This window comes from Propithecus coquereli, unplaced genomic scaffold (genome assembly GCF_000956105.1).
Source record: "Propithecus coquereli isolate 6110/MARCELLA unplaced genomic scaffold, Pcoq_1.0 Scaffold23, whole genome shotgun sequence".
In the NCBI taxonomy this organism is placed as follows: Eukaryota; Metazoa; Chordata; class Mammalia; order Primates; family Indriidae; genus Propithecus; species Propithecus coquereli.
Genome location: NW_012147841.1, coordinates 5,601,197 through 5,625,803, shown reverse-complemented (window position 1 = coordinate 5,625,803; position 24,607 = coordinate 5,601,197). Strand labels below are relative to the sequence as shown.

The 24,607-nt window shown below is 35.6% G+C and overlaps 1 protein-coding gene across 1 annotated transcript in view; it reads right to left on the bottom strand.

The window, feature by feature from the left end:
• Nucleotides 1–211: 211 nt before the first annotated feature.
• The window catches only part of ANGPT1 (angiopoietin 1), a 307,389-nt gene continuing 282,993 nt past the window's right edge, over nucleotides 212–24,607 (bottom strand). The window contains exons 7-8 of the mRNA XM_012645300.1: nucleotides 11,967–12,252; nucleotides 212–372 (exon numbers count right to left, since the gene is read on the bottom strand). Of these exons, the coding sequence (XP_012500754.1) occupies nucleotides 212–372; nucleotides 11,967–12,252 (447 nt within the window). The remainder of the gene's footprint in view (nucleotides 373–11,966; nucleotides 12,253–24,607) is intronic.

Genomic DNA, 24,607 nt, shown 5'->3' with positions numbered 1-24,607 from the left:
AGTCATACGAATACAGTGACCCCAAGTAGACTTTCGTGAACTCAAAAGGCTCCAAATCCACAGTCAAGAACCTTGATGACTTCACATAACTACCACTTGTTGCTGGAAGGGAAACGATACTGTTTGCTTCAGAAGTTTTCAAGCAGTTTCTCCTTTGGTAGCTTCTCCAGATTTCTTTGTTGCTTTGATAGTTGCTTCTGACATTGTTCCTTCAAAAATCCAAAGGTCGAATCATCATCGTTGTAGAACGTAAGGAGTAACTGGGCCCTTTGAAGTAGTGCCACTTTATCCCATTAAGTTTTCCATGGTTTTGTCCCGCAGTATAGAACATTCCATTTAGATTGGAGGGGCCACAAGCATCAAACCACCAACCTGAAAAATTAGTTAATAATGAAAGAGAGAAGGAGAGAAGAAACAATTATAAATAAATTGAACAGTTGGAAATTAATTGCTTCAACTGCTGGGCAACTTGTTCATACTTGTGATTATTTGCAAATAGGAGGCATTCAATAAGTACCTTCCCAGTAGTGGAATTGTTTTAAATGACTTTTTTTTTTTTATTTCAGCATATGACTTTTGATTTAGGATTTGTATGAACAATCAGAGGGAGGGACGCTCTCATAAAAACCAGCTTTCAGTGTGATTCCACCGAAACTCACTTCCTATTGTACTAATGGGAAGCCTCCGGGCTTCAAGATACAATCTAAATCATGTATCTTAGGCCTAGATTTACATGTAGGACAAGTTAAATGGAGATACTCATAAGAGACATTCCACCTTAAGACTATTATGGGAATAGAACAATTAATTATTAGTGAAGAAATTTAGAAGCTTAGACAACTAACTGACATCTAAATAGAAAGATATTATCCATCTACTTAATAACTTTGTCAAGAATTGGCCCTAAGCTGCTTCTAAAATTACTTGTATACTGTGCAATGACTGTGATGCTTAAATTGAACTTTAATTAACATGCCCCCTTTGTAGTTTATTAACAACATGGGAAGTGTTCATCAATAACAGCCATATAGTTCCTATATAGCCATATTTTGTTTGCGATTTAAGTGCTTTCCAAACTTAGTGGAAAGAAAAACAACTTGATGAGTAACATGGAAATCCTGTGCTTGCAAAGCTCTCTGTAAGGATAACAGAATAACTCAGTTTTTTTTTTTAATGAATTAAGTTCTTAAATTTTTAGATAAAGCATAGTACTTTTCCCCATCTCCTGAAGTAACACTACTGAAATCTTTAGGGAGAGATTTATGCCAGAGACATTCTGGCATATTTTTATTTGGATACAGTTGACCTCTCTTTGATTACGGACTTATACCTAAGGGACTAATAGCTAAAGAAAGGAAAGCTGTACAGCTGATGTTTAACTGTAACATGAGCACCATCTTGCAGAAACTTTAGAAAAAGTAAAATGAAGAAAAGCTAATTCTCATTTTTCAATTTTGGAAGATGAATACAGCTGGGTTGTGTTTATAAAGTCACACTGGAGGCATAACAAGCTGCATTAATCACCAGTTCATACTGAGGAACTATAAGGCATGTCGTGATGAATTTGGAAAGACACTATATTCAGTGCTGTTTTACCAACTGTATGCAAACAACATAAATGTTAATGCAGTCAAAACATGAGGGACAAGAAGGCTCTTGTTTGGAAAAGAAGGAGGGACTATAAAATTCCACCTTTTTTCCTGAAGATTAATTCCTCTAATATTTGCTCAGTACAGCTAGTAAAAATATGCTATTTATATTACAAAAGGCATTCTAATATTAGGGGATTCATTTACCCAGAAGACTCTCTCTAAAGGACTAAAATGAAGTTTTAAAACGAAATTCAACCTGAATGTTTCCATGTTTTAACTTTCCTCCTCCTTTTCTGTGACCTTCTCGAGGCACTCTTCCATCACATTAATGAACCTTTCATAGACTTTCAAATATCCACCATGGTCTCTGAAGCAAACGCACTTACTCTAATTGTTGAGACTGATGACAACTCATAGAACAATCTTCCAAGCTACATTAGGGTACTCACAGTAAAAATGTGTGTTTTCTGTTTATTTGGTTTATAGAAAGTCACAAGAGTCCTGGGGGAGTGGGAAAGACAAGCATCTGTTGCAGTAACAGCCTGGCAATAATGGGCACAGACTAAAGGATACGGTCATTGGGAAACTTTGGGCAAGCTTAGGAAAGAGACAAGAAATAGTAGGAGACTGAGAGAATCAGATAAATTGATCTGGTGATTTTTTACTGATGAGTAAAGTGGAGTAGTGTTTGTGATAAGGAGGATGGCGTTTGGAGACATTGAGAGAAGGCCAGCACGGCTGGTGCACAGTCAACACCAGGGACAGTCACCTGAAGCGAAGAGGGTCTGCAGACAAAATCACCCTGTCTTTGTTCGTTATCCTAAGAGCAATGGAAAGCCATACTTTATATAAGAGTAGAGCACATGCAAATGCCATGAGGAAAAAGGACAGCTTGGTGTGTTTAGCGACTGAAGGGACATCAGTGTAGCCTGTGCACAGCGAACAAGGTGAGTCTTGTAGGAAATAAAGGTGGAGAAAGAGGCAGTCTTGGTGGAAAATTGAACAACGTTTGTGGAAAAATTTATAGTTGAGTCAGCCAGTATGTCCATCATCAGGTGAACAAGTAAAACATTCTCTAGGAATGGGAACCAATATTTAACCAGGGGAACCAGATCTGCCAGGTTAAATGTTTAATAAAACACTATTTGGAGACCCCATTCTATATGATCTGCTAAAGCCATTCTGAGCTTATGTGGCAGCATGATGAAGATGAGAAAATGGAGTCTAGAATCAATTCTACAATTTAACCAATGGACAGACCTAGGGGACAGTGTTGAGTGAAGCAAAATTGCTGACTTGAAAGCATGCACAGTTTTGTGAAGGAGAGAGACAAACAAAATGTTAAAAAAATGAGATGACAGCCATTAAACAAAGGGATGAGGAAACTCTTATGGCAATACAGAGGCAGAAGGTCCTAACTCCCTGGGAGATCATAAGGCTCACTCATTTAACAGCTGAGCAGGGTCCTCAAGGATGGGTTTGCAATCACTGCATACAAAGAGCTTCTAAATGCAGTCTGTACTCTGGAAGAGCACGAGAGAGTGTCTGCCAGCAGCTTGGCTTGGCTGGAGTGCCAGTGGGTAAGAGGTTTGAGAATACAGGGCTAGAAAAATAAACACAAGGGAGAACATAGAGGTTTTTATTATCCTTTTAGAAATTTTCTTGTGGGCAATAGGGAGCCTGGAGAGCACTAGAGAAAATTTAGAAGACCCAGACTTTGATGCTGACTTCATCAATTAATAACCAATAGATCCTAGGCAATAATATCAATAATATTTTATATTCATTGAATAGTTAATATGAAGATATTTACATGAAGTCTCTCATTTTATCCCTCACGCAGCCTTATGTGCTGTGGCAAGTATCACAATGAAGACATCAATACTCACACAGTTTAAGGAACTTTTTCAAGGTTACATTCATAATACTTGGATTGTAATGTCTGACCAACCATTTTCATAGCACAGTTTTGAGGATCAAATAAGATGATGCTCTATTAGTGCCTGTAAAATCCTATGTAAGTATTTGGTGTAAGTTATGTAGGAAATGGGGAAAAAAGTTTAGGGCAATAACAAAAGGGATATTGTGGAAAATCGTAACAGTAATTAAATAATGAAGACGTAGTCATCAGTACCAACATATGTTCTTATTTGCTTGGTAGGGCTTATTAGAGAAATATGAACATAATTTGGACCCAAATGAGTACAGCTGTACAATAACACATCATAGAAACTTGGCATCTAAGTACCTAATGTGGGATTTGTTTTCAATGTTTTGTTTCTATTTCATGAGGAATCAAAGAGCCTGAAGTGTTCAACTAACTCTTCATTTTAAAACTAGTGGGCCATGTATGCTGTGGTTTATCAGAGTGCAACCAATAATGAAGATGATGAATCAACATGGCAGAAAGTGAAATAGAAGAGCAATTATTTCTTATGACCATTTCAGTTTTATTATAACATATTCTGAACTTCAAGGTAGCAGAAATAGTTGTTTCTGTGCAGGTAAGTATCCTCTGCTTTCTCTGACACATGCATTAAAACAAACTAGACAAACAAACTGAAGAATTCTTTCATATCAAACATTTCAAATAGTGTGCCCAGTTTCTACCTTTTGTTAAAAAAATTAAGCATGATCACATATTTTAAACATAAATGCTGAAAACATGTGGTTTCAAGGATATTTCTAGAAAGCAAGCAAAAGTATAGCACGCTCCTGGTTACTCATATGTACTCCTTAGTATTCCCAGGCAGTCACATGTACTCATAGGTATTTGGTACAAATAATAATAAGTTTTCATGGGGTGGAAGATGTTCTGAGTGAACAGAACCCAGGAGTATGCCTGGGTTTGCAGTTCCTCTTTGACAAGACACCAAATAGCTGAATTATACATTCTCTGCAATCCTGGGGAAATATTAACTTTGTACTTTGTATGTGCCTGAGAATAACAAATGAGAAAGTTGCAAAAGAAGTTAATCTAGGAAAGGCCCTTTAAGCCTAAAAGAACTCAAGTGATGCAAGCAAAGAATGGAAGAAGCTTCTCTCTGCTATTGAGACAACTGATAAAATGTCTCAAATGTTTTAAGGTTGGCAACAGCTGAGATGTACTTTGCCAAGCATTTTTCTTCATAACCTGTAACCTCATGTATATTTTAATAAGAAATCTGAGACGCATGTTTCTAATTCATTTACACTTAACTCATTAAAATTTAGCTTTGTAATAACTATCCCAGGCCTTTAAAAATCATTTGAGTCTTTTATCTCTGAAGCAGAAAATTCACATTTTATCACCAATAAATGAAACATTGCCCAGAAAATAGGAACTTGATTCTAAACTTTGTACTCAGGAAGTTCAAATTTATTTGAAAGTCAGAAAACCTAACTCTCAAATTCTCCTGATCCTAAACAAAATGTCTTTCAACACTTCTTTTCTAAGGTAAAAAGTACAGCAAAATGAAAAGGTATATCTGTTTTTGTGGATTTCTTTCATTCATTTCCAGTACATGCATTCTAATCAGCAATATGCAAAAGAGTTTGCACAGAAACAAGATTTTAGTCTTCCATCGAGAAGGATGAGGTTGAACTGAATTGATTAGTGCCATCATTATCAGTGGGATCATAAAGAAAAAAATCACGTGATGAGTTTATGTGCACAAAGTTGGCCCTACCCATGGCTAGCTTCAATTCGCAGTTGCATGAATTTGTATGCGAGAGGCAGAGGCCCTTTCTAGAAGTCTGTGTTCCTTCTGTCATCTCATACTATATCTCCTTCAGGCCAAGGATTTGTTTTTTATTTTCTTTTTTCCTTTCTCTTCTTTTTGTTCCATAGATGAAAAGTTGTTTATCCTGGCTAGTAGCACTGAATTTGTTTAAAACTTCTAGGTATTCTCTTCCTGTCTCTCCTTTCCCTTGGACTTCATTTCACATTTAACCATATTTAAGTGAGGAAATACTTGTGAAATTGTGCTTCAAACAGTAAAATAGAGCACTATTATTCTCTTTGAATGTCATTCCTTTTAATGAGGCAGTAGAAGGCAGAGATAGGCCGAATGCCTTTGGAGGTTGAGTACCTGCATTCAATTCTACTTCTGACACAAATTCTGTGACTTTGGCAAATTATCTAACTTTTCTATATCTCAGTTCTTGCCAAAGGTATTATTGTGGTCTCTATTTCAAAGGATTTTGGGAAGCTTCATCTAAGTCATTGAATATAAATCATTTAGGATAATGCAAAAATGTCTGTTAGTAAGAGCTCAATAAATATTTGCTATATTATTGTTAGAGTATAATACAAACAAAATTAATTAGTTATTTTTCATGTGCTTTCAATTATTAATCCTTGGTTGTAGTCTTGTGCTATGGGCGTATCAGTTCTAAGTCACCTTATTCCAAACATATGAAAGACATTTTCTTTGCTCTTTTTCCAACAAATGAAACTTTTCCCCAGAAAATAGGAATATAATCCTAAACTTTGCACTTAGGAAGCTCAAATTTATTTGGAAGTCAGAAATCTAACCGTCAAGTTTTTACAATTCTGGAGTTTAGTCTTTTGGGGTTTACTTATTCTTAAAAGTCAGACCCTGTCTTAGTCTGTTAGGTGTTGCTATAAAGGAAAACCTGAGGCTGGATAATTTAGAAAGAAAGAGGTTTATGCAGCTCATGGTTCTGCTGACCGGAAGATTCAAGATTGTGCATCTGATGAGGGCCTCAGGCCGCTTCTACTCAGGGCAGAAGGCAAAGGGGGACTGGCATGTGCACAGGTCACACGGAGAGAAAGGAAGCAAGAAAGTGCGAGAGAGGAGGTGCCACGCTCTTTGTAACAGCCAGCTCTCACAGGAGCTACTAGAGTGACAATTAACAGTGGCCCTGCCAAGGGAGGGCATAAATCTATTCATGAGGAGTCCACACCCATAACCCAAACACTTTGCATTAGGCCCCACCTCCAACACTGGAGTCAAATTTCCACATGAGATTTGGAGGAAATCAACATCCAAACTATAGCAGTCTCAATCCTTGGTATTCATTCCTTTGTTCCATGTTTATGCATCCAAATGCATATTTATATTTACATATTTTAAATCTTAGTTCATTCAAGAGTCTTTCACACTCACATTATTTTTATGTCTTCTCACCAGGATCATTTGTAATTTTGCAATGTCCTTTCAGAGTTTCTGATAAAATATTATTCATTCATTTAACCAATATTTACTTAGCATATATCATGTGCCACACATGATGCCAGGCACTGGTGATACGGTGGTGGACAGCACAAAATCCCTACATTCAAGGAACTTACATGTGTGTGGAATAGACTTACATATTATGTACTAAATATAGAAATTGGGTAGAAACAAAAATAATGCAACGTAGATTTCTGTAGTCAACCTTAAATTATTCATATGGATCTTTTCTCTCAAGTTTTTTTTTACCTTGAAACCTAGGGAATGACAGTTATCTGATAATGTTTAGCACATCCTTCCTGGGTTATTAAAAATGCTAAGCTAATTATATTTTCCCGAAAATCTTGTCACTTCAGTGTCATTCACCAGTTAAAAGAGCTGCTAGTTTCTTTCATTTTCTTTGTCTTCTTCAAGATGATACAGCAGGCCAAGCAAGCATTTGTCAAATATCTGCTGTTAGCATCTGGTAAGTTCTAGGGTGTACTAAGAAATTTATGTGTATGGCTTTATCCTCTCATTAAGGACTGAACTGAGAATTATCCTTTGTTAGCTTTAGAAAGTCTCGTCTGTCAGCTGACATGGTTTATGCGTGGGAAAAGAGATCGGAGTTTCTACCGCAACAGATTCTTTCTGCAGAAGGTTAGGTCACATTTTTACATAGCTTTTATGTGATGTACTAAATACAGAAATTGCATTGAAAGAAAAGTAAAGTAAGGAATGTAAAACAATGACATGTTTGTTTGTTGTTTGTTGTTGGCAACCTTTAATAATTGTAGTTCACAAGAGACTTTTAGAAATAATTATTTATAATTTTAAAAATTGTAGTTAAATAATTGTAGCTCAAACAGACTTTTAGAAATACTTACTTTGAATATTCCCAACATAATGCCAAAGGTCATGTTTTAGTTGAATGTAAGCTTGCTTTGAATATGACAATCTAGTAGTAAAAGATTTTACTTTCTTAATTTTGGACTCAGAGGGCTTCTTTATATATTTATTTTTATATATTTAATTTATACACAATAAATCTATAAAAAAGTATGCATTGAATGAGATTACATTTTCATTTTATTAATGTTAAACAATAGATAAAACTACTTAAGTTTTAGGTTTTAAATGAAACTTATTCTTTTCTTTGGGTTCAGGATGCACAATAGGAGCTCTCTTGAAGGACTAAGAGAATACTTCTTACAGTCACCGCTTAAATTTATCCCTCCCACTGCAGAAGTATACAGATTTGCAGAAATATCCTATATAAAGGGGGAAACATGAGGAGACAACTTATAAATTTTCCTAAGGTCTATTACACAGCACAAATATTTCTGGCTTATAATTTCCATTGACAAATCATCTCTATTAATGGTTAATTAAGGAGTCATTTCCATAGAAAATGTGGGTGGCAATTTTGCCTTTGAAATATATTCTCTAATCTGTTAAGAAATGTGTAATGAAAAATAAAAATTATTCAACATTAAAACTGTATGGAACAATGTGGGCTTTTTGGTAAGGTAGGAATAAGTACGCATGCTTCCAGAAAAGAGTATGTAAAATATTATGTTATCTATTTTTATTAATGCAAATGTATTATATGATGCTTCTCAGCCTACTATGTCTCCTATGTCACCTTTCAACTCAACAATGTACTAGAAATTACCACTTATGCACTGAAAAATAATATCACTTGTTTTCCCCAGTAGCAGCTGTAATGAGTACATGGGATAACAGAATCATAGAACCATAGCAAAACTTGAGAGACTATGTTTACTAGACCCACAACTATAGGAAAGTATATAACTAAACTCTTTCATATAAATACTGCTTTATTATTTTCTTTGAGATGCCCATAACTAGAAATGCACAACCTCCTTGACAATTCATTCTAATCTTTGATCTTTGAACACTCCATCTAAAGTCACTTCCCCCTTCCGCCAATAACTCTATCACATGTAATATTTTGTCCACAAACTTGTCATGGTTTGAAATTTTGTTATTTGTTGTTTACATTTTTGTTGATAATCTTCCTCTATACATGCAAGCTCTAGCCGGTCTTCCTCTATACTAGTAATAGTAGTTGGCCTCCTTAAAAGGTACTCATTAAAAATACATTAAATTGGTAGAAGAAAGCTAAGAAGTTAGGATATTAGGAAAGAAGGAACAAAGATCAAAATGTTCCACCTTGTATCTAGCTGAAATACCTTCTGCTTTCACTTAAGCCTATCTTGCACTGTTCAGTCTTTGACAGATAAGGATAACAATGATACCACATTCTCCAACTAAAATCCCTCCATGTACTTGAAGAAAATTATCTAGGACAGTGGGCAATAAATCTTACTTTAGCCTTACTTCTACCTTACTTCCTTTTAGAAGAAACAAAGGAAAAGTATATAAATAAATAAGATAAAACAAAGCTTTAATTGATAATGATAAAGAACTATAAGTTATTAGTTCCAAAGAGTATGAAATCTTATTGCTTAAAAGAGACTAATTTAAATAGGAAACAAGCTCAAATACACATTAAAAAAAATAAAAAGGAAAAATTATAAGATGAAGCAACTGGTTCTAAGGGAAAATTTGACAGAGGATAAATAATGGTGGTGGGGAGTAGCTAAGTAGGACATAAGTCCCAGGCAACACTCCAGTTACCTGGATTGTCATTGACATTCATCTTTATGTTCTCCAATTCTTAGCTATCTAAATTTCACATTTTAGCTTTGTAGAATTAATAGCTTTGCAAGACCTGGATTCTTTCAAAAGGATATTTGATAGGATAATGGCATTTATTACAAAAACACATTTACTTAGACTATTCCAGCCCAAGCAATAAATGGAAATTTTCTCTCCCTAGCACATGTGTATGTTGGTGAGTAAGAACTGGGTCCAAGAATGATTATGGATGAAAGAACATGACAAAGTTCAATCATTTAAAGCAGAAATAAAATCATAAATCTGAGCAATGAAGTTTTCTCATGGACAACCAAAATGTGCATTCTCCTCTTTGCTTCACTCCATGTTTTCATTATTATGACAGGAACATGAACATATTGGACTGATCTTCTAAGGACACATTTGAAAGATTTTACTATTGGTTTTTCAAGCATTATATTTATTTGGTCAGAAAAATTATTTGTAAAAATAGACATGAAGAAAATGAAGCATATTTCAATATTAAAATGGGAAGAAAACTGGAAAATTGAAGTTCCTTTGTTTATTTATAAAGTTTCTGACAATTTCATTTATGGGATCTGGGAGGTAACGAAAAGAAAAAATTTCTTTCAGGAAAAAGTTCAAGATCTACCTTGCCTGTGCCATATTTTAAATATCCTAGATTTGCAGCAACTATTTTTTTGGAATGAGGAGTCATAAAATTACATATAGGAGACTTTAAAATATTTGATGACATTAAACGTGATGCCAAAACAACATGTTCAAAGCTTAAGGAAAAGAGTATGATAGAGGCAGAATCATAACAGGTTGGTTTTGATAATACTGGGGCTGGTCTCACGTTGAAAAGCTGCCAATATGGGTGGAGTGGCTGGGGAGTCCATGGGCTGTGATTTGGCAGTAGTAGTAACAAAGGGGTAATTGGGGATGAAGAGGAAGATGGAAAGATTTCTCCAAAACCTTCCCTCCATACTTTCATATGTTCTGTTAATTGATGAGAAAAATGTCAACCTAATCATTCATTTCATTGGCTTTAAAATTTCAAAGTGATTTCAAGGGCTACAAGGTAGTCACTCACTCATTCATTCATGTGTCATATTTTCTATTGAATTCCTATGTGTCACAATCCACTGTGCCAGATGTTGAGGATAAAATGGTGAACATTAACTCACTTTCATTTTCCTTATGTACAAAGTAGAGATAAGAGTTTCTCTCCCCGCTATCTTACAGAGTTGGTCTGTTGTTTAAGTAAGATTGTACAACATGTGTAGTAACATACAATAATGGTAGCAATACAGTGTTTTGGAATGGAAAATATTAGATTAGAATAGTTTTTTCCTTACTGGTATGAAAATATATTTTGTTATAGAATAACACAGAAAGAATGTCAGAACAGTTAAAAGTGGGAGTGATTGCTATTACATTAAGAGAGGGAAACACTAAAATTGTGAAAGGAGAAACACTGAAAAAGAGATTTCCCTTGTAATTTTGTTTAGTTCCAACTCCTTTCCTGCCAGAGCCTATAACATTCTTGAGCTACATAATTTGTTATTGGGTTTTAGCTTAGTGTTTCCTAAATTTCAGTCAGTCATGAATTAATTTCACGGAGTTTGCCATATTCATTTGTAACTTTTATTAATATTTAACTAATATTTTTCTTTAAATCAATGATTTTTTTAAGTACAAAATATTGTGAATGCATTTTAAAATGCAAAGTTTATATCATTGCTTTAAAGAGGAAACCAGTACCACTTGCTATAATAGAAGGTAGATATAAAACTCATAACATTAAAACAAAATAACATTATTTAATTCTAGGTAAATGCTATTACCTAACCAAAGCTCTGAGCCTAAGGAATAGGGTCTGCTCTTTCTTTGGTAAAAAGGGTGATTAGTAAGTACTGAAGAAGCATTACAGATATACTAGGACCAAAGTGAGATTTTCTGTTTTGCATAATCAGAAGGCTGGAAAAATATTGAAGAGGTGAAAAAAGGATTAACTTTCTTACTCTATGATACAATATTATTTAATGATATCTCCTATACTAGCTAAAATATCTCACAAAGGTCAATACCAAATAATGCAAAACCCTGGTATAGTTTGTCTGAGTTGTATAACTTTAGGTTTAACCACACCTCTTTATAAATTATAAATAAACTCTACTACACGGTTGCAAAGCATTTTGTAAGAAGTAATTGCTCTATATGCTCAATCCCCAAATTATTGTTCATTGCACTAAGAGTATATTCATGATTATTTAGAAGATAGAACAACTAGTTCTACAAGAGACTAAAAAATTTACTCAGAACCAAACTTAGCACAGTCCCACCACAGATGTTGAGGAAGGAGGCAAACCTCTAAACATGCTAGGAATGTCCTGCACAAGAACACAGGGTAAGTTAGGGCAGAAGAAAATGATCCTAGGGACTTGCTCTTCAGTTTCCTGACCAGAAGATCAGACCCCTTTCTCATAGGGAAGAAACCTCAGGCTTCAAACCAATGAAACACAGAGAATGACCCCACAGGACTTACCTCCTGTGAGCATGAGGGCACATTTGCACATACAGTTGTCATTATCCGCATCTTTGGTGCTGAAATCAGCACCATGTAAGATCAGGCTGCTCTGTTTTCCTGCTGTCCCAGTGTGACCCTTTAAATACAACCTGAAATTAAAAAAAAAAAAAGAGAGAGAGAGAGAGATAAGCCATTTGACAGAATAACAGAACCCAGAAGAACAACTTGTTGAATGTTTGCCTTTTTCATTATTTTCTCTCTTCTTTGAACTCAGCCCTTTCAACAAGCCACTATAAGACCCAAGCTATCTGAAGCAAAAGACAAAAGAAAGAAAAGAAACGAAGAATGAAAGAGAAAGAGAGAAAGAAAAAAAAGGAAGTAAGAAATAAAAAAGAAAAAGAAAAGAGAAGAAAAGAAAGAAAAGCAGGAAAGAAAGATTCTAAATTACAAATTGGTAAAGTTCTCTATGGCCTGTGTGTTTATTTTATTATACATATTCAAACTCATATGGTTTTCTGATAATGCCGAATTCAGAAAAAGAACACTGGTTTATTTTATTATTACAGGTATTAATCTATAAACAAAAATCCCTTTTAGAGTGCTAATGCAGCACGTCACTCCATTAATATCTAACACTGCAGATGTGCTAAATTTATTTTAATAGCAATAAAAGTAATAAATCTCATTCTTTGAGGACTTACTCTGTGCTAGGCACTCTGCTAAATGATTTCCCCAGCTGTTGTTTAATTTTTGCATTAAATCTGTGATGACCCCATTTTGCACACAAAGGTTTAGAGAAGCTACATAAGCTGGAATTTAGTTGTGTTTGATTCTAAAACCCAAGCTTTTACACAATTCACAATCACAAAGATATGGAATCAGCCTACATGCCCATCAATTAACGAGTGGATTAAGAAAACATAGTGTGTATACACACACACACACACACACACACACACACACATACACACCATGGAGTACTACTCAGCCATAAAAAGGAACGAAATAATGTCTTTTGCAGCAACTTAGATGGAATTGGAGACAATTATCCTAAGTGAAGTATCTTGGGAATGGAAAAACAAACACCACATTTACTCTGTAATAATTGGGAGTTACTTGGTGGGCACATATGGGCACAAAGAGATATAAAGGTCATAGGAAATCATGAAGAAAGTAGGGAAAGAATGGGAGGGGTAAAAACCTACCTATTGGGTACAATGAACATTATTCAGGTGATGGGCTTAAGCCCCAACTTAAGCATTATAAAAGATATTCATGTAACAAAAATATTTGTACCCCTTTATATTTTGAAATAATAAAAAAACCCAAGCATTTAATTATTATGCATTCCCTGTACAAATGTCTGCTGAGCACAAACTATAATAAACCAGATATTATTCTACCATTCAAGATATATCAGCAAACAAAACAGATAAAGACCCATGTCTTTGAGGGACTTATATTCAAGTGGTATTCCTAAAATTAAGTTCTAGATCCAACCTGTTTAATCTCAATTGTTGCAGTATTCAAAGAACCTATCTTACTCTCTAGAAACATTTCTTATATAAAATTTGCATTAACCTAGATCAGTGGCCCTCCAACGGTTGTACATGTAATAAATCATCTGATCTTTTGTGAAAAAGGTCTATTCACAAGGCCCAGGAGTGTTTGTTTTCAACTATCATCTCAGATTACTCTTTGCAGACTGTCCAAGGAGAACATTTTGAAGAATAATGTCCTAGAATCCAAAAACTAGTGGACACATCACAATAGTTGCTGAATGTAGCTCCTTGGCTGATGTCTGCTCATTTCCTATCAATCCTATGTGCCACTTTCACATCCTTCTGGGTAGTGTAGTACTTTGAACAAATGTAAACTTGCTCAAGTCTTTCATTGGCTCCCCAGGGCTCAGAGTAGCTAACCTGAAGTTGTCAGTCTTGACAGCTCGATACTCAAGGTTTCTCTGGCCAACACTCTACCCCCTCTCTCTAACTCTACACAACACTGCTCCTCTGTACCAACACAATGGTCTTACCAGAATCATCTAGCAATATTTCCTTCAAATCCATATAGGTCACCACTTCTGTGTATATGTGAATCCTATCCACCCATAGTATAATTAATGGGTGATTGATATCTCTGTGTAAGTGAGACACTTCTAGGACCTATGCTAGATCTGAGCAAAATATTACATTATTATCAAACTGGAATAACAAAGATCAATTAGTATTTGGAGGTGTATATTTAACTTAACTTTTGTTTGTACCTAGGCATATATATGTGCCATTATTATTTTGTGGTGTTGGATATTGTTTTAGCAAAGGACAATACGATTGCCTGTGTGTGCAAGGTATTTTTCAAATATTCTGCAGAGAGTTTTGAACCAGAGCAAAATATACAATTAAACCCCAGTCAGGTTTTGTTGGTTTCAATAATTAATGCAATGTCTAGTTAACAGTAGTCCAAATAACTTTCTAATGCTGAATTATCACATACAAGCTCATATTTTAAAACTCTGGAGAGGCAAGCTAAAAGTCACTGGTGATGCAAAATTATAGAATGTTTTTAAGTGACACTTCACATTCGAGGCTGCAGCCAGCCCAAGAGGAGGTGGGTTTCACCAGGGGAAAGTAAGGTAATAGATCAGGAAAGGGAGTTCTGGGGCCTATTACCTGGGTGACTTCACCATCTTCCAGATCTGGTCTGCAGTTTTGATTTGATCACTTTTTCGGAGGTCCTTAGCCTCTCAGAGACAGACACACACTTGCGAAACTAACAGAGACTTTTGTCAGGTCTCCATTTACAGTCAACGTGGAGCACTGTGGGAACCCAGTTTCATGGTCTCCTTAGAATTTCACACAGAAAGCCAAACTGTAATCAGAAAGTCGTTTGTTTGAAAATTATGTAGTTGTGACTCTGCTAGCCTGAAATCTCCTGCTCCCCTGGGACTGGGTGAGTTTATCCCACAGGGGCCCTTGAATGAGTAATGACAATTCCAACTCTGATCTTTGGCTTCTCTATGATTTGAAACAGCCTTCTTTCTTTCTTTCTTTTTTTTTTGTTAATTTTTTTATATTCTTTAATGTTTTTTTATTTCAGCATATTACCAGGGTACCAATGTTTAGGTTACATGCATTGCCTTTGCCCCACCCAAGTCAGAGCTTCAAGCTCTTCTTTCTCATGGTAAGTCAATACCATTTGCCCTGCAGTAGTCTAATAGAGACAGACTTTCTAGGTTACAACGATTTTCTGTAGTATCTTTTTCAGATAATTCAACATAAATATTTAGCTGATTTTAAGTGAGTGATTGCTGTGTGCTGGATACATAGTTTATACTTTTATCCTTTCACATGAGGGTTACAGTCTAAGTCTTATAATTTACAATTGTTTCTTTATGTAACCAAGGCAATACAAATGCACAATTATAAATCTGAGAAATAAAGAAAAGTAAAAAGAAAATAAAAATCAACCCACATCTCACTCATCACCAAGAATAGCTATTCTTGACATATTATATAATTTTAGTCTTTTCCTTGTTTTCCCCCTCCAAATACAGAATATTATTTATTTTTAAGTGCACATATGTCTGAACTCATTTTTACATTTTTGAGTGATATGAATACAGCTTTTGCCCACGTCCCATTTCATCTCTCTCTTTAGAGATACCTTGCAAAAATAATTTCTCCTCATATATAAATACAAAAAGAAATAGAATTATACTTTACATGTTTCTTTACAAGATGATTTTCAAATATAATTTTATGACCACTTTTCCATGCCATATTCTTCTCCAACATCATTTGGAAGCTAATGTATGAACATATTATCAATTGTCACAAGTTTAATGGTGCCTTTATGTATCTCTAAATATGTATGCAAGTGTGTATGTTAAGGTCAGAATGAAGTCTGAAATATTTTTTCCTGACCTTCCCTTATACAAAACTTATCAATGCTATATATTAGGCTCTCTAAGTAAAGAGACATTTTTCTAGATCTATTTAAGACTTGGAGGTCATTCTTCTAGTCCTGGCAGCTCTTCTCTGGATTAGTGCAATAAAGTCTTATGACTAGTCTCATTGTCTTGAGTTTCTCTCCTTCCTTTTCCCTTGAAATCCATGTTCCATGTGGCTCATTCAAAAACATGCATTCGTCATTGCTCTACCCTAGTTGCAATCCTTCAGTTATTTCCCAAACAGTCAAAGAATAAAGTCCAAATTCCTCACTGTGGTTTACAAGGCCTTTGAAGTCTAGTCCTTGTCTCCTGTCTTCTTTCCCCCACACCAGCCCCACCCTCACCCCTTCTAACCCTTGTTATTTTCTGCACACGCACATAGTGCTTCAGCCTTACCCAATCGCTTGTCCCCACATAGCAACACGCTCTCACATTTCTCAATACATTTGCATGTGTTGGGCATTCGTCCCAGAAAACCCTCTCCAGCTTTGAATAGCTGCTGAACTCCTATCCATTCTTCAAAATTTGTTTCAAGTATAACCTCAAAGAGTATCAAAGAGGTATCTTTATGATGTTACTGACTGGCTATATTTTAATTGTCTTTTTACTTAGCTGTCTCCCATAATAAACGGTAACCTCCTTGAGGCCTAGACTGTGTTTTACTCATCTTCGAATCACGAGAATCTAGAATTGTCTATGAGATACGGAAAGACCTCAAAGTTCATTGAATAAATGGATGATGAGTGTCCTAAATAATTAATTTTTGGTAGATTCAAGGTAGTAAGTAAAAGTATATTCAAATGTAAATAACTCTAATAACCAAATATAACTGGACCACATTTTCAGAGGACTAGCTTTTGCATTTCATTTATCTAGGTACTCAAGATACCTAGCTAGGTACCCACTTTCTTGTTCATCCAACTCAAATAATTAAGTGTGTGTGCGTGTGTGTGTGTGTGTGTGTGTGTACACTCTTCTATACCTTCTTGATCTTTTCAGTTCTGTTTTTGTTCTTATTTTCTCAGAGACTCCAGAATATGAAAACATGTTCAAAGTATCACGCAGATAGAGTAAAGGAAGAGAGGTTGTGTTTTAATTCCTATTATTTCTTTCATTTTACTGAATGATTTATTTGCATTGTGTGCATAGCCAACTGTTATCAGAAAACAAACTGAAAAGTAGAACATGCTTAAGGTAAATCTTTCAGTTAAAATTACTTTGAAAAAAAGAAATAATCTAGTGAGATGTGAAAATATTTCCTTAAGGTTCTGCCCAGATTAGGAATCATTAAAACACAAAGAAGTGGAGAAAAGTCCCAAAATGTGCAGTGCAAACGGTGGCACATATTGGTTAGAGTGATTTAAAAGTATAAGGGACCAATATTTTGAGGAATAATGTATTTTATTTTTTGCTGTACAAGAATGAGCGGAGCTTGTAATTTGCATACAGTGGCCTTCATCCCCCCACATCTATATCCTGAGGCTGTCACAAAGAAGTGGCTTATGCTCTTCTAAGGAAGGGACGTTCCCTTACACTGGGAGATCGAGATGGAATTTCATAAAAATGATTTCTTCACAAAACTATTTTAAGAAATTTGCAGATGAGAACAGCTGTGCTTCTGCGGAGCCCCACAAGGGTTCTGGGAAGGACTGTGTAGTAAAGGACAGGTCCTCTTCATACCCAAGGGGCTCACTCTTCTGCAGCAGCTATTGACCTACCACACAGTCCCAATTATTGACCCAATGCCGACAGTCACATCTCGTTATTTGATACAAGTAAACTAAGAGCTGGTCACTCATTAACACCAAGTTTTTTGTAGCTAGACAAGAAAACTTATCTGAATTAGGCTCAAATAAAATATTTAGATGATTCATTTTAATAGTGGTTCTGGCTAATTTCTAATGGCTTTATGTATAATTAAGTAGGCATGACTTTCTCTATGCAGCTAATATTTGTTCCAAATAGACTTTCACTTTACCAACAAAAGTCAATATACAGAGGGTCAAAGTTGGCTTTGTATCTGACTACAGTGAAAAGGATCTTGAAGTGTGACTCATTAGAGAGAATACTTCCCCCAAAATAACACCACGGGAATCCCAGACATTTGTTTCTTGTGCTCAGCTAATACAGATGTGGCCTGCATGAAGAATGATATGTTAGGAGATAAAAACAAAACATTCTTCTGAAACAAAACATTTGGCCGAGGGACAGAAATAAAGAAACTGTGAAAACCAAAATAAAACAAAAACAAAAAAAAATTATAAAGAATACAATTTGATGTGACAAAAATGGCAGCCTCAAAGTTGAAGCAAGGTATTTATCCTCTTCAATGTATTTTTTTAATTAAAAAAATTTATGAGTGCCTTTGGGCCAATGACTATAAAGAATGTCAGCATTTTGATTTTTTCAATGAGTATCTTATGGGGAAATGAAACAGATGGATAGCCATTGAAATTAGTCATGATCCTCTAGTCATTTTTGATGAAAATATAGTTACTCTTTGTCTTTCAAGTTTAGAAATTTTAATAACTAGAAAGGCTAAATCATCATATTTCTTTATGAATGTAGGACAATAATGAGTTCTATTATGGAAGAATAGGCTTCGAAATATCCCTATGTATCATATGAAGAATTCTATAGCTTTTCTTTTTCTTTAAAATAAGCAGGCCAATCTCATGAATCCAGTTTCTTACTAATTTTGTCTACTTAAGAGACTGCCACTCACGTTTCATCTTCACATCTTTCCATCTTCACTGTCCTCAGAGGGCCAAGAGTCTCTTTCATGATCCACAGCAGTGGGAGTTGCACGTATGACAAATTGAAGTTTGGCCTCAACTCTTTTAAACAGTAGACAGACTCTCAGATAGCTGAACTTTAAGGTCTTAGGTACTGACAAGCTGAGCAGATTTTTATTTTGGCACTGATTTCTCTCCCCGCCACCATATGGAACTAGTTTGTCTTTCTCACAATTACTGAGAAAATGCAAAATGACCTTCATAGTTCTCTTTCAGAGCCTGGTAGCAATGACTCAATCTGACAGAGTTTCCCAACATGGCTTTGACTCCTGGTTGCTGCTCCAGGCCTGTCTCCACCCTCCTCAATGCCACTCCTGCCCTGCTGAAAAGGCTAGGGGCACCATTAGCAAAGACGGATGTCAGAACATGTCAGTTGGCACTGACGTTTTCACATCTTGGGGGATATATTCTGTTACTCGATTGTCCACAAGTGAACAGAATCATTTACTTATTTGCAAGAATCTATCAATGAACATGTGACAAAATGATAGGAAAAGATACGAAGCAAAGTCAGCTCACCTATAAAAAAGTGATTGAATATATATCCGGGACAGTTGTATGACAATGATCTACATTAGCAAATAGAAATCTATAAGTAAGAAGAAAAGTTCAAAAGAAATTTCAAAAGAAAAGAGAATGTAAGTAGGGAGATTAAAACAATTGGTAATGTATAGTTTGGCTAATCAAGAACCAAGGATATGATAAAGATTTATAGTATCTTAAAAAAAATCCACATATAAAGATAATGCAGATATAGGTTGTCTGGTACAAAATAAGTATAAATAAATAAAATAACTAACAACAAAGGCATTAAGCAAAACTCTCTCCTTTTCTTCCTTTCCCCTACACCCACAAGGTAAGTAATTAAACCATTAGCTTATGAAGGGTAAAATGGTGTCACATACCCTGTGTCTGGAGAGAGAGTGTAACATGACAGAGATTTTGAGCTCAACTGTCTGGATTTGCAATCTAGTTCTTATCCTTTCTGATCCTCAGTTGCCTCATCTGTAAAATGCCACTAATAATAGTAATGTCCTTCTAATATTGTCGTGGAGATTAAATGAAGTAATACATATAAAGCCCTTAAAAAGATTGCTCTATGTAGAGTAAATAACAACAAAAATTAACAAAAAAAAATCAAACACAAAATCAAACTTCCCTAATCATTAACAATGAAATACACAGTAGCTCAGTAAATATGAAGTATATGAATGACTAAGTCTAAATTAAATAAGTATAAACATTTCTGACCTCGATAGACATACAGGAGTGCACTGAGAGGGGTAAAAACAATATGATGGAAACAGCTAATGAAGACATGCACATGGGAAATAAGCTGGAGAAATTGAAGATGAAAAGGACCAATTTTTTTAAACCCATCAGTTCCCATATCCTTTGAAAGTTTTTCTTATTTTATATAGAGCAAGCAGAATACTAAGTGAAGAACAAGAAATAGAAGAGGCACTTGGCTGACCGACTGCCTAGTTTAAGGTCTACATTATTTTGAATCCAGATGGTCTGAATAACGATCTTTTAATTCAAACGTTTATCTTTAATAAATTAAAATTCTGATCTTTTGAGAATCTTGTTTTTCTTGTCCTATAATAGGGTGTTTTATTGGCTAAATTGAGCACGTGTTTGTTTGTTTGTTTTCTTTTATTTACTTATAATTGATACTGGGAAAAAAAATTCTGGAACGATCACCCATGCCAACCTATCCTTTAACTATATGTCCACTTCCTGAAAGCTTTATCTCATTAAATCGTTCTTAATTAGTGTCATTTGTTTTCAGAGAGAACTAGATCATTGGGAAGTCACTAGAATTTGTGCACATTACCCTAACCATTATGCTAAGAAGGAGAACATTATCTTATTTGTTTCTTAAGCCTCAGATACCCTGAGGTAGGTATGCTATTTATCTTCGAATATGTGTAGTGGAATGGCGGAAGATAAAAAGCGTAAAAAAAAGTTTGAGATAGTGATGGTCCTGAGAATCTGTGCTGTGATTAAGAAGGACACATTTCCAGAGTCATAGAAAACTTTGGCCTAAATAATGGGAAGTTTCAGAAAATCCAGTTTCATTTATTCTCTGATTCTATTATGATTGCTTTAGATATTAGTTTTCATTATACCTGTCCAATTGTACACTGATTTTTCATCTGTTTTGTTAGTATATATTTTTAATGTATACTAAAACATTAAACATTATACTTACAAACACTAATATGATATATAACTTATATAAAATGAGTTTATCAAACTCCCAGGTCTTCTCAAGCCCTCAACACTAGGAATACTGATGCCAGTGACTCCTGTTTCAAAATCCCAGTAAAATATAATTCTCAGTATTTCTCAGTGACAGACATGAAGCTTACATATGTTTAAAACTCATGATAAATTCTTTCTCTAAAGAAAACAGCAAACCCACATACTGTTATCACTCAGTGTCTTTACATAGTAGTGAGAAAATATACTCTGATCTGTACATTAAACTATATATTCATGAGATCTGTGATAATGAAATTATATTTTCCAAGGTTCAGAAATACTTGCCGTAGTGATTCTCTGTTTCTATTTCAAAATAAAATAAATAGTTCTTCCAGTATTCCTCCCCTTTTCTAAGTATACATCAAAAAATTGAGTGTCAAAATGAATTACACGGCCCTAAGACCCTTGTAAAAAATACAAACAGTCCCTTAAACATATTTTGATTCCCCTGGGGTCAAGAGTGACTGATAGAGCCAGCTCCCAGTGAGTGGCTCCCTGGCTGGACCTTCTGCTGGTGCCTAAAAGACCAGGCCAACGGCCATCTCAGAGAGTTTATAGGTTTTGCTTTCTTACCAAAAATTAAGTCAGGACATTGTAAAACTTGTGATCAACACTAGTGATTTTTTAGTATAAACAAGTTCAAGGGAGGTAGGCTTGTTCTCATTTTTATTTCTGTTTAAAGACCAGCAAGATACTTTCTTTCCAGCATCCCCTAAGGGAAGACAGAGAAAGTGAGAGAGGAAAGGGTGAATAAAAGGGTGAATAGAATGTTGAAAACCATTGAGAGGCATTGTCTGAGGTTTCTTGCAAAGAGGAAATACTTTCTCTTGTTGTACTTGGACATTATATTGTAATAAGTATGCAAATAAGCCTCCAGAATGCATAAGCAGATTCTTCTGTTGACCAAAATCATCAGTGTGCTTATTTCTCTCCACAATTAGTATAAGATAGAGTCCAAACTCCTTATCGTGGATTATAGCCCTCTGTTATCTGTAGCACAATGACCTCCTACATACAAGACATTTCCTGTTCTCTAAATAAGGCAGACTCTGTCCCAATCTGTGTGCTTGTCCACATCGCTCCTTCTGGCTGGAATCTCAAGTCCTTCCTCCTTCTGCCACTATCCTCCATACTTGCCTCAGGAACACTTAATCATTTCACAAATCACCAAGAATTTCTTCTATGAAGTCTTTCCCAGTCCCCTTCATTCTCCTCCAATGTGACCAGTAGGGCACATCCTCAACCCCAGTAGAACTGACCACTTTTCTTTAGTGCCCCTAAATAGACTAATCCCAAGTGTTCTTACCCAAGGACTGTGAGTACGGAGTTGAATCACACATAAATGTAAATAAAATTTTGTGTTTTTTCTTTATTCTGAGGAAAAAGTCCATGCCGCCATCATTTTTTTAAAAGGTCCATGACTCTTTGATCAAAAAACAAAACAAAACAAAAAAACCAGTCTTGCTAAAATGTACTGCTGCTGAAACTTTTAAGTCAACGATTCCATGTTTGCTTTCCTCTCCTAAACTGTTAGTCCCATGGTATCTCCTTTTAGTGTTACAAAAGTGTTATTTCTGCATCAGCATCACCTTGGTGTACTTGATGGGACTGAGACATCTAGGTCCTACTCCGGGATAAGAATCACTGGATGTGAGACTCAGAAATCTATACTTTAGTAAACAATCACCCTAGTTGACTGTATGCACACTCAAGTTTGGAAACAACTGGCATAGTGCCAGAGAAATAATAGTAACATGATAAATGTTTGGTGGTTGGCTGGATGGAATGCAGACTTTGATTTCAAAAGAACTATAATAACTTCTAAGACAGTGATTTTAGCAAAGTATATAGATGAAAGCAAAATTATATCAAGTTAAAAGGGAAATGAACAAGGTATGTTGTGGGTCAATGTTATTAATATTTTATTTTATTTGCTTGGCATCATGCAATATAGAAATTCTTGCGTATTATTTCCAGGTGAAGATAAAAGAAACAGAAGAGCCTGGAGTTGAATGGATCAGAAAACAAATCTCATCCAAACAACAATCCAAGAAACTAAAGGACATTGCACTTTGCTAAAAATCTTACATGGAAATTGTCATAGTCTGTCATTCTATAACATAAGCCTCTGAGGAAAGGAATTTTGAGCTGTTGCCCTCTGAATTTCTGACATCTAGATCAATAATTGCCATATACTAGTCAGCTGTGTTTGTTGAATACACAAAAAAATTTTTGTTGATATGTTTTTCACATATTCATTAGGAAATGCTCTTTCCAGATACATGCCAAGCATTGTAAAGAGGGCCCTGCCTGCCTAGAGGTGCCAGTCTAATAACAGGGAACAGCAGTTACAACCAGTGTGACACAGACTCTGATAAAGACATGCACAGAGGACAGTGGGGTACACAGAAGGGGCTCCTTACCCCATCTCAGAAGAAGAGCTCTACACACTGAGCTAAGACTTAAAGAAAATCAAATCCAGCAAAGAGATGAAACTTGAAGGACAGGGGTTGAGTTCTGTGGGGTTTTGTTTCACCCACAGTATTGTGCACATTGTTGTCATTCATATTTTATGAACAGAGTAATCAAAAGGTTGAGTGAAAAAATCAATGTGAGAAGAGCCATTTCAAAGGGGCTGTCCTCAGAGGCCAGCCCTGGTTACCTGTCTTCTGCCTGTTGCTGGTGGTTGGGCCCTCTTTCCTTCTTGGCAGCACGATTGATCATTAGCCCCTTATACTCTAAGCTTAAGCAATACCTCCGCATCTGTAATTTTCTAACCAGACACGCTGAGTCTCACTTCTGACCCTCGCACATCTATTCCCTCTTCCACGCCACTACTCTGAACTATTCCCCAGCTAATTCCAACTTGCCATTTTTATGTCAAATTAGGCCACTTTTTGGAGGCTCTCACAACCTTCTGAAATTGGTCAGGGCTCTTTATTCATACTATATTTGTCTTTATTTATAAATTGACTGTGTTCACAGCATTGTAATTGCTTGCTTGGCTCTCTGCTACCATCCACCCCCTCTTGTATCCCCATCACACATGTAGGCACCCATCCTAGGACAGAACATAATAAATACATTAAAAATATTTCATTCACTGAAGATAGAGCTTTCATCTCTTTGATCTTAAACAGAAGTAAGGGGACCCAGAGCAGTGGATCACAAGACATTTCCTTACATATTTCCTAGAGGCAGTGCTAGCTGTTTCTAGTGACCTTTGCCAACCTACAAGTTTCTAGGACAGTAGTTGCCTGAGTCCTAGCATTACTCACTCTGTGACAGGCATCCTCTGGGAACCTTTAGACCTAACAGCACTGGGGCATTTGTTTTCGTCGGCTTAAAAAAATCCAAGACTCTAGAGACTACATTAATCTGCATTAAAGTCAAGAGATTTTCCTAACACTTAGAAGACCTGAAGAAGGTATAAAGTGACTCTGTAAGACTGTGGCTTTCCCATGCCTCTGAAGACCTAAGGAAGCCTTTTTCCTCTTGAATATTTCATCTTTGTAAAGGAATATAAAGTATATATTTTGATGATTAAAATGATTCCTCTTCTGTTTTCAGAAGTAACCACAACAAAAATCATAGTCTAAAGACAAGCAATACACCTCTTAAATTGGAGAAATTATTTGAAAATA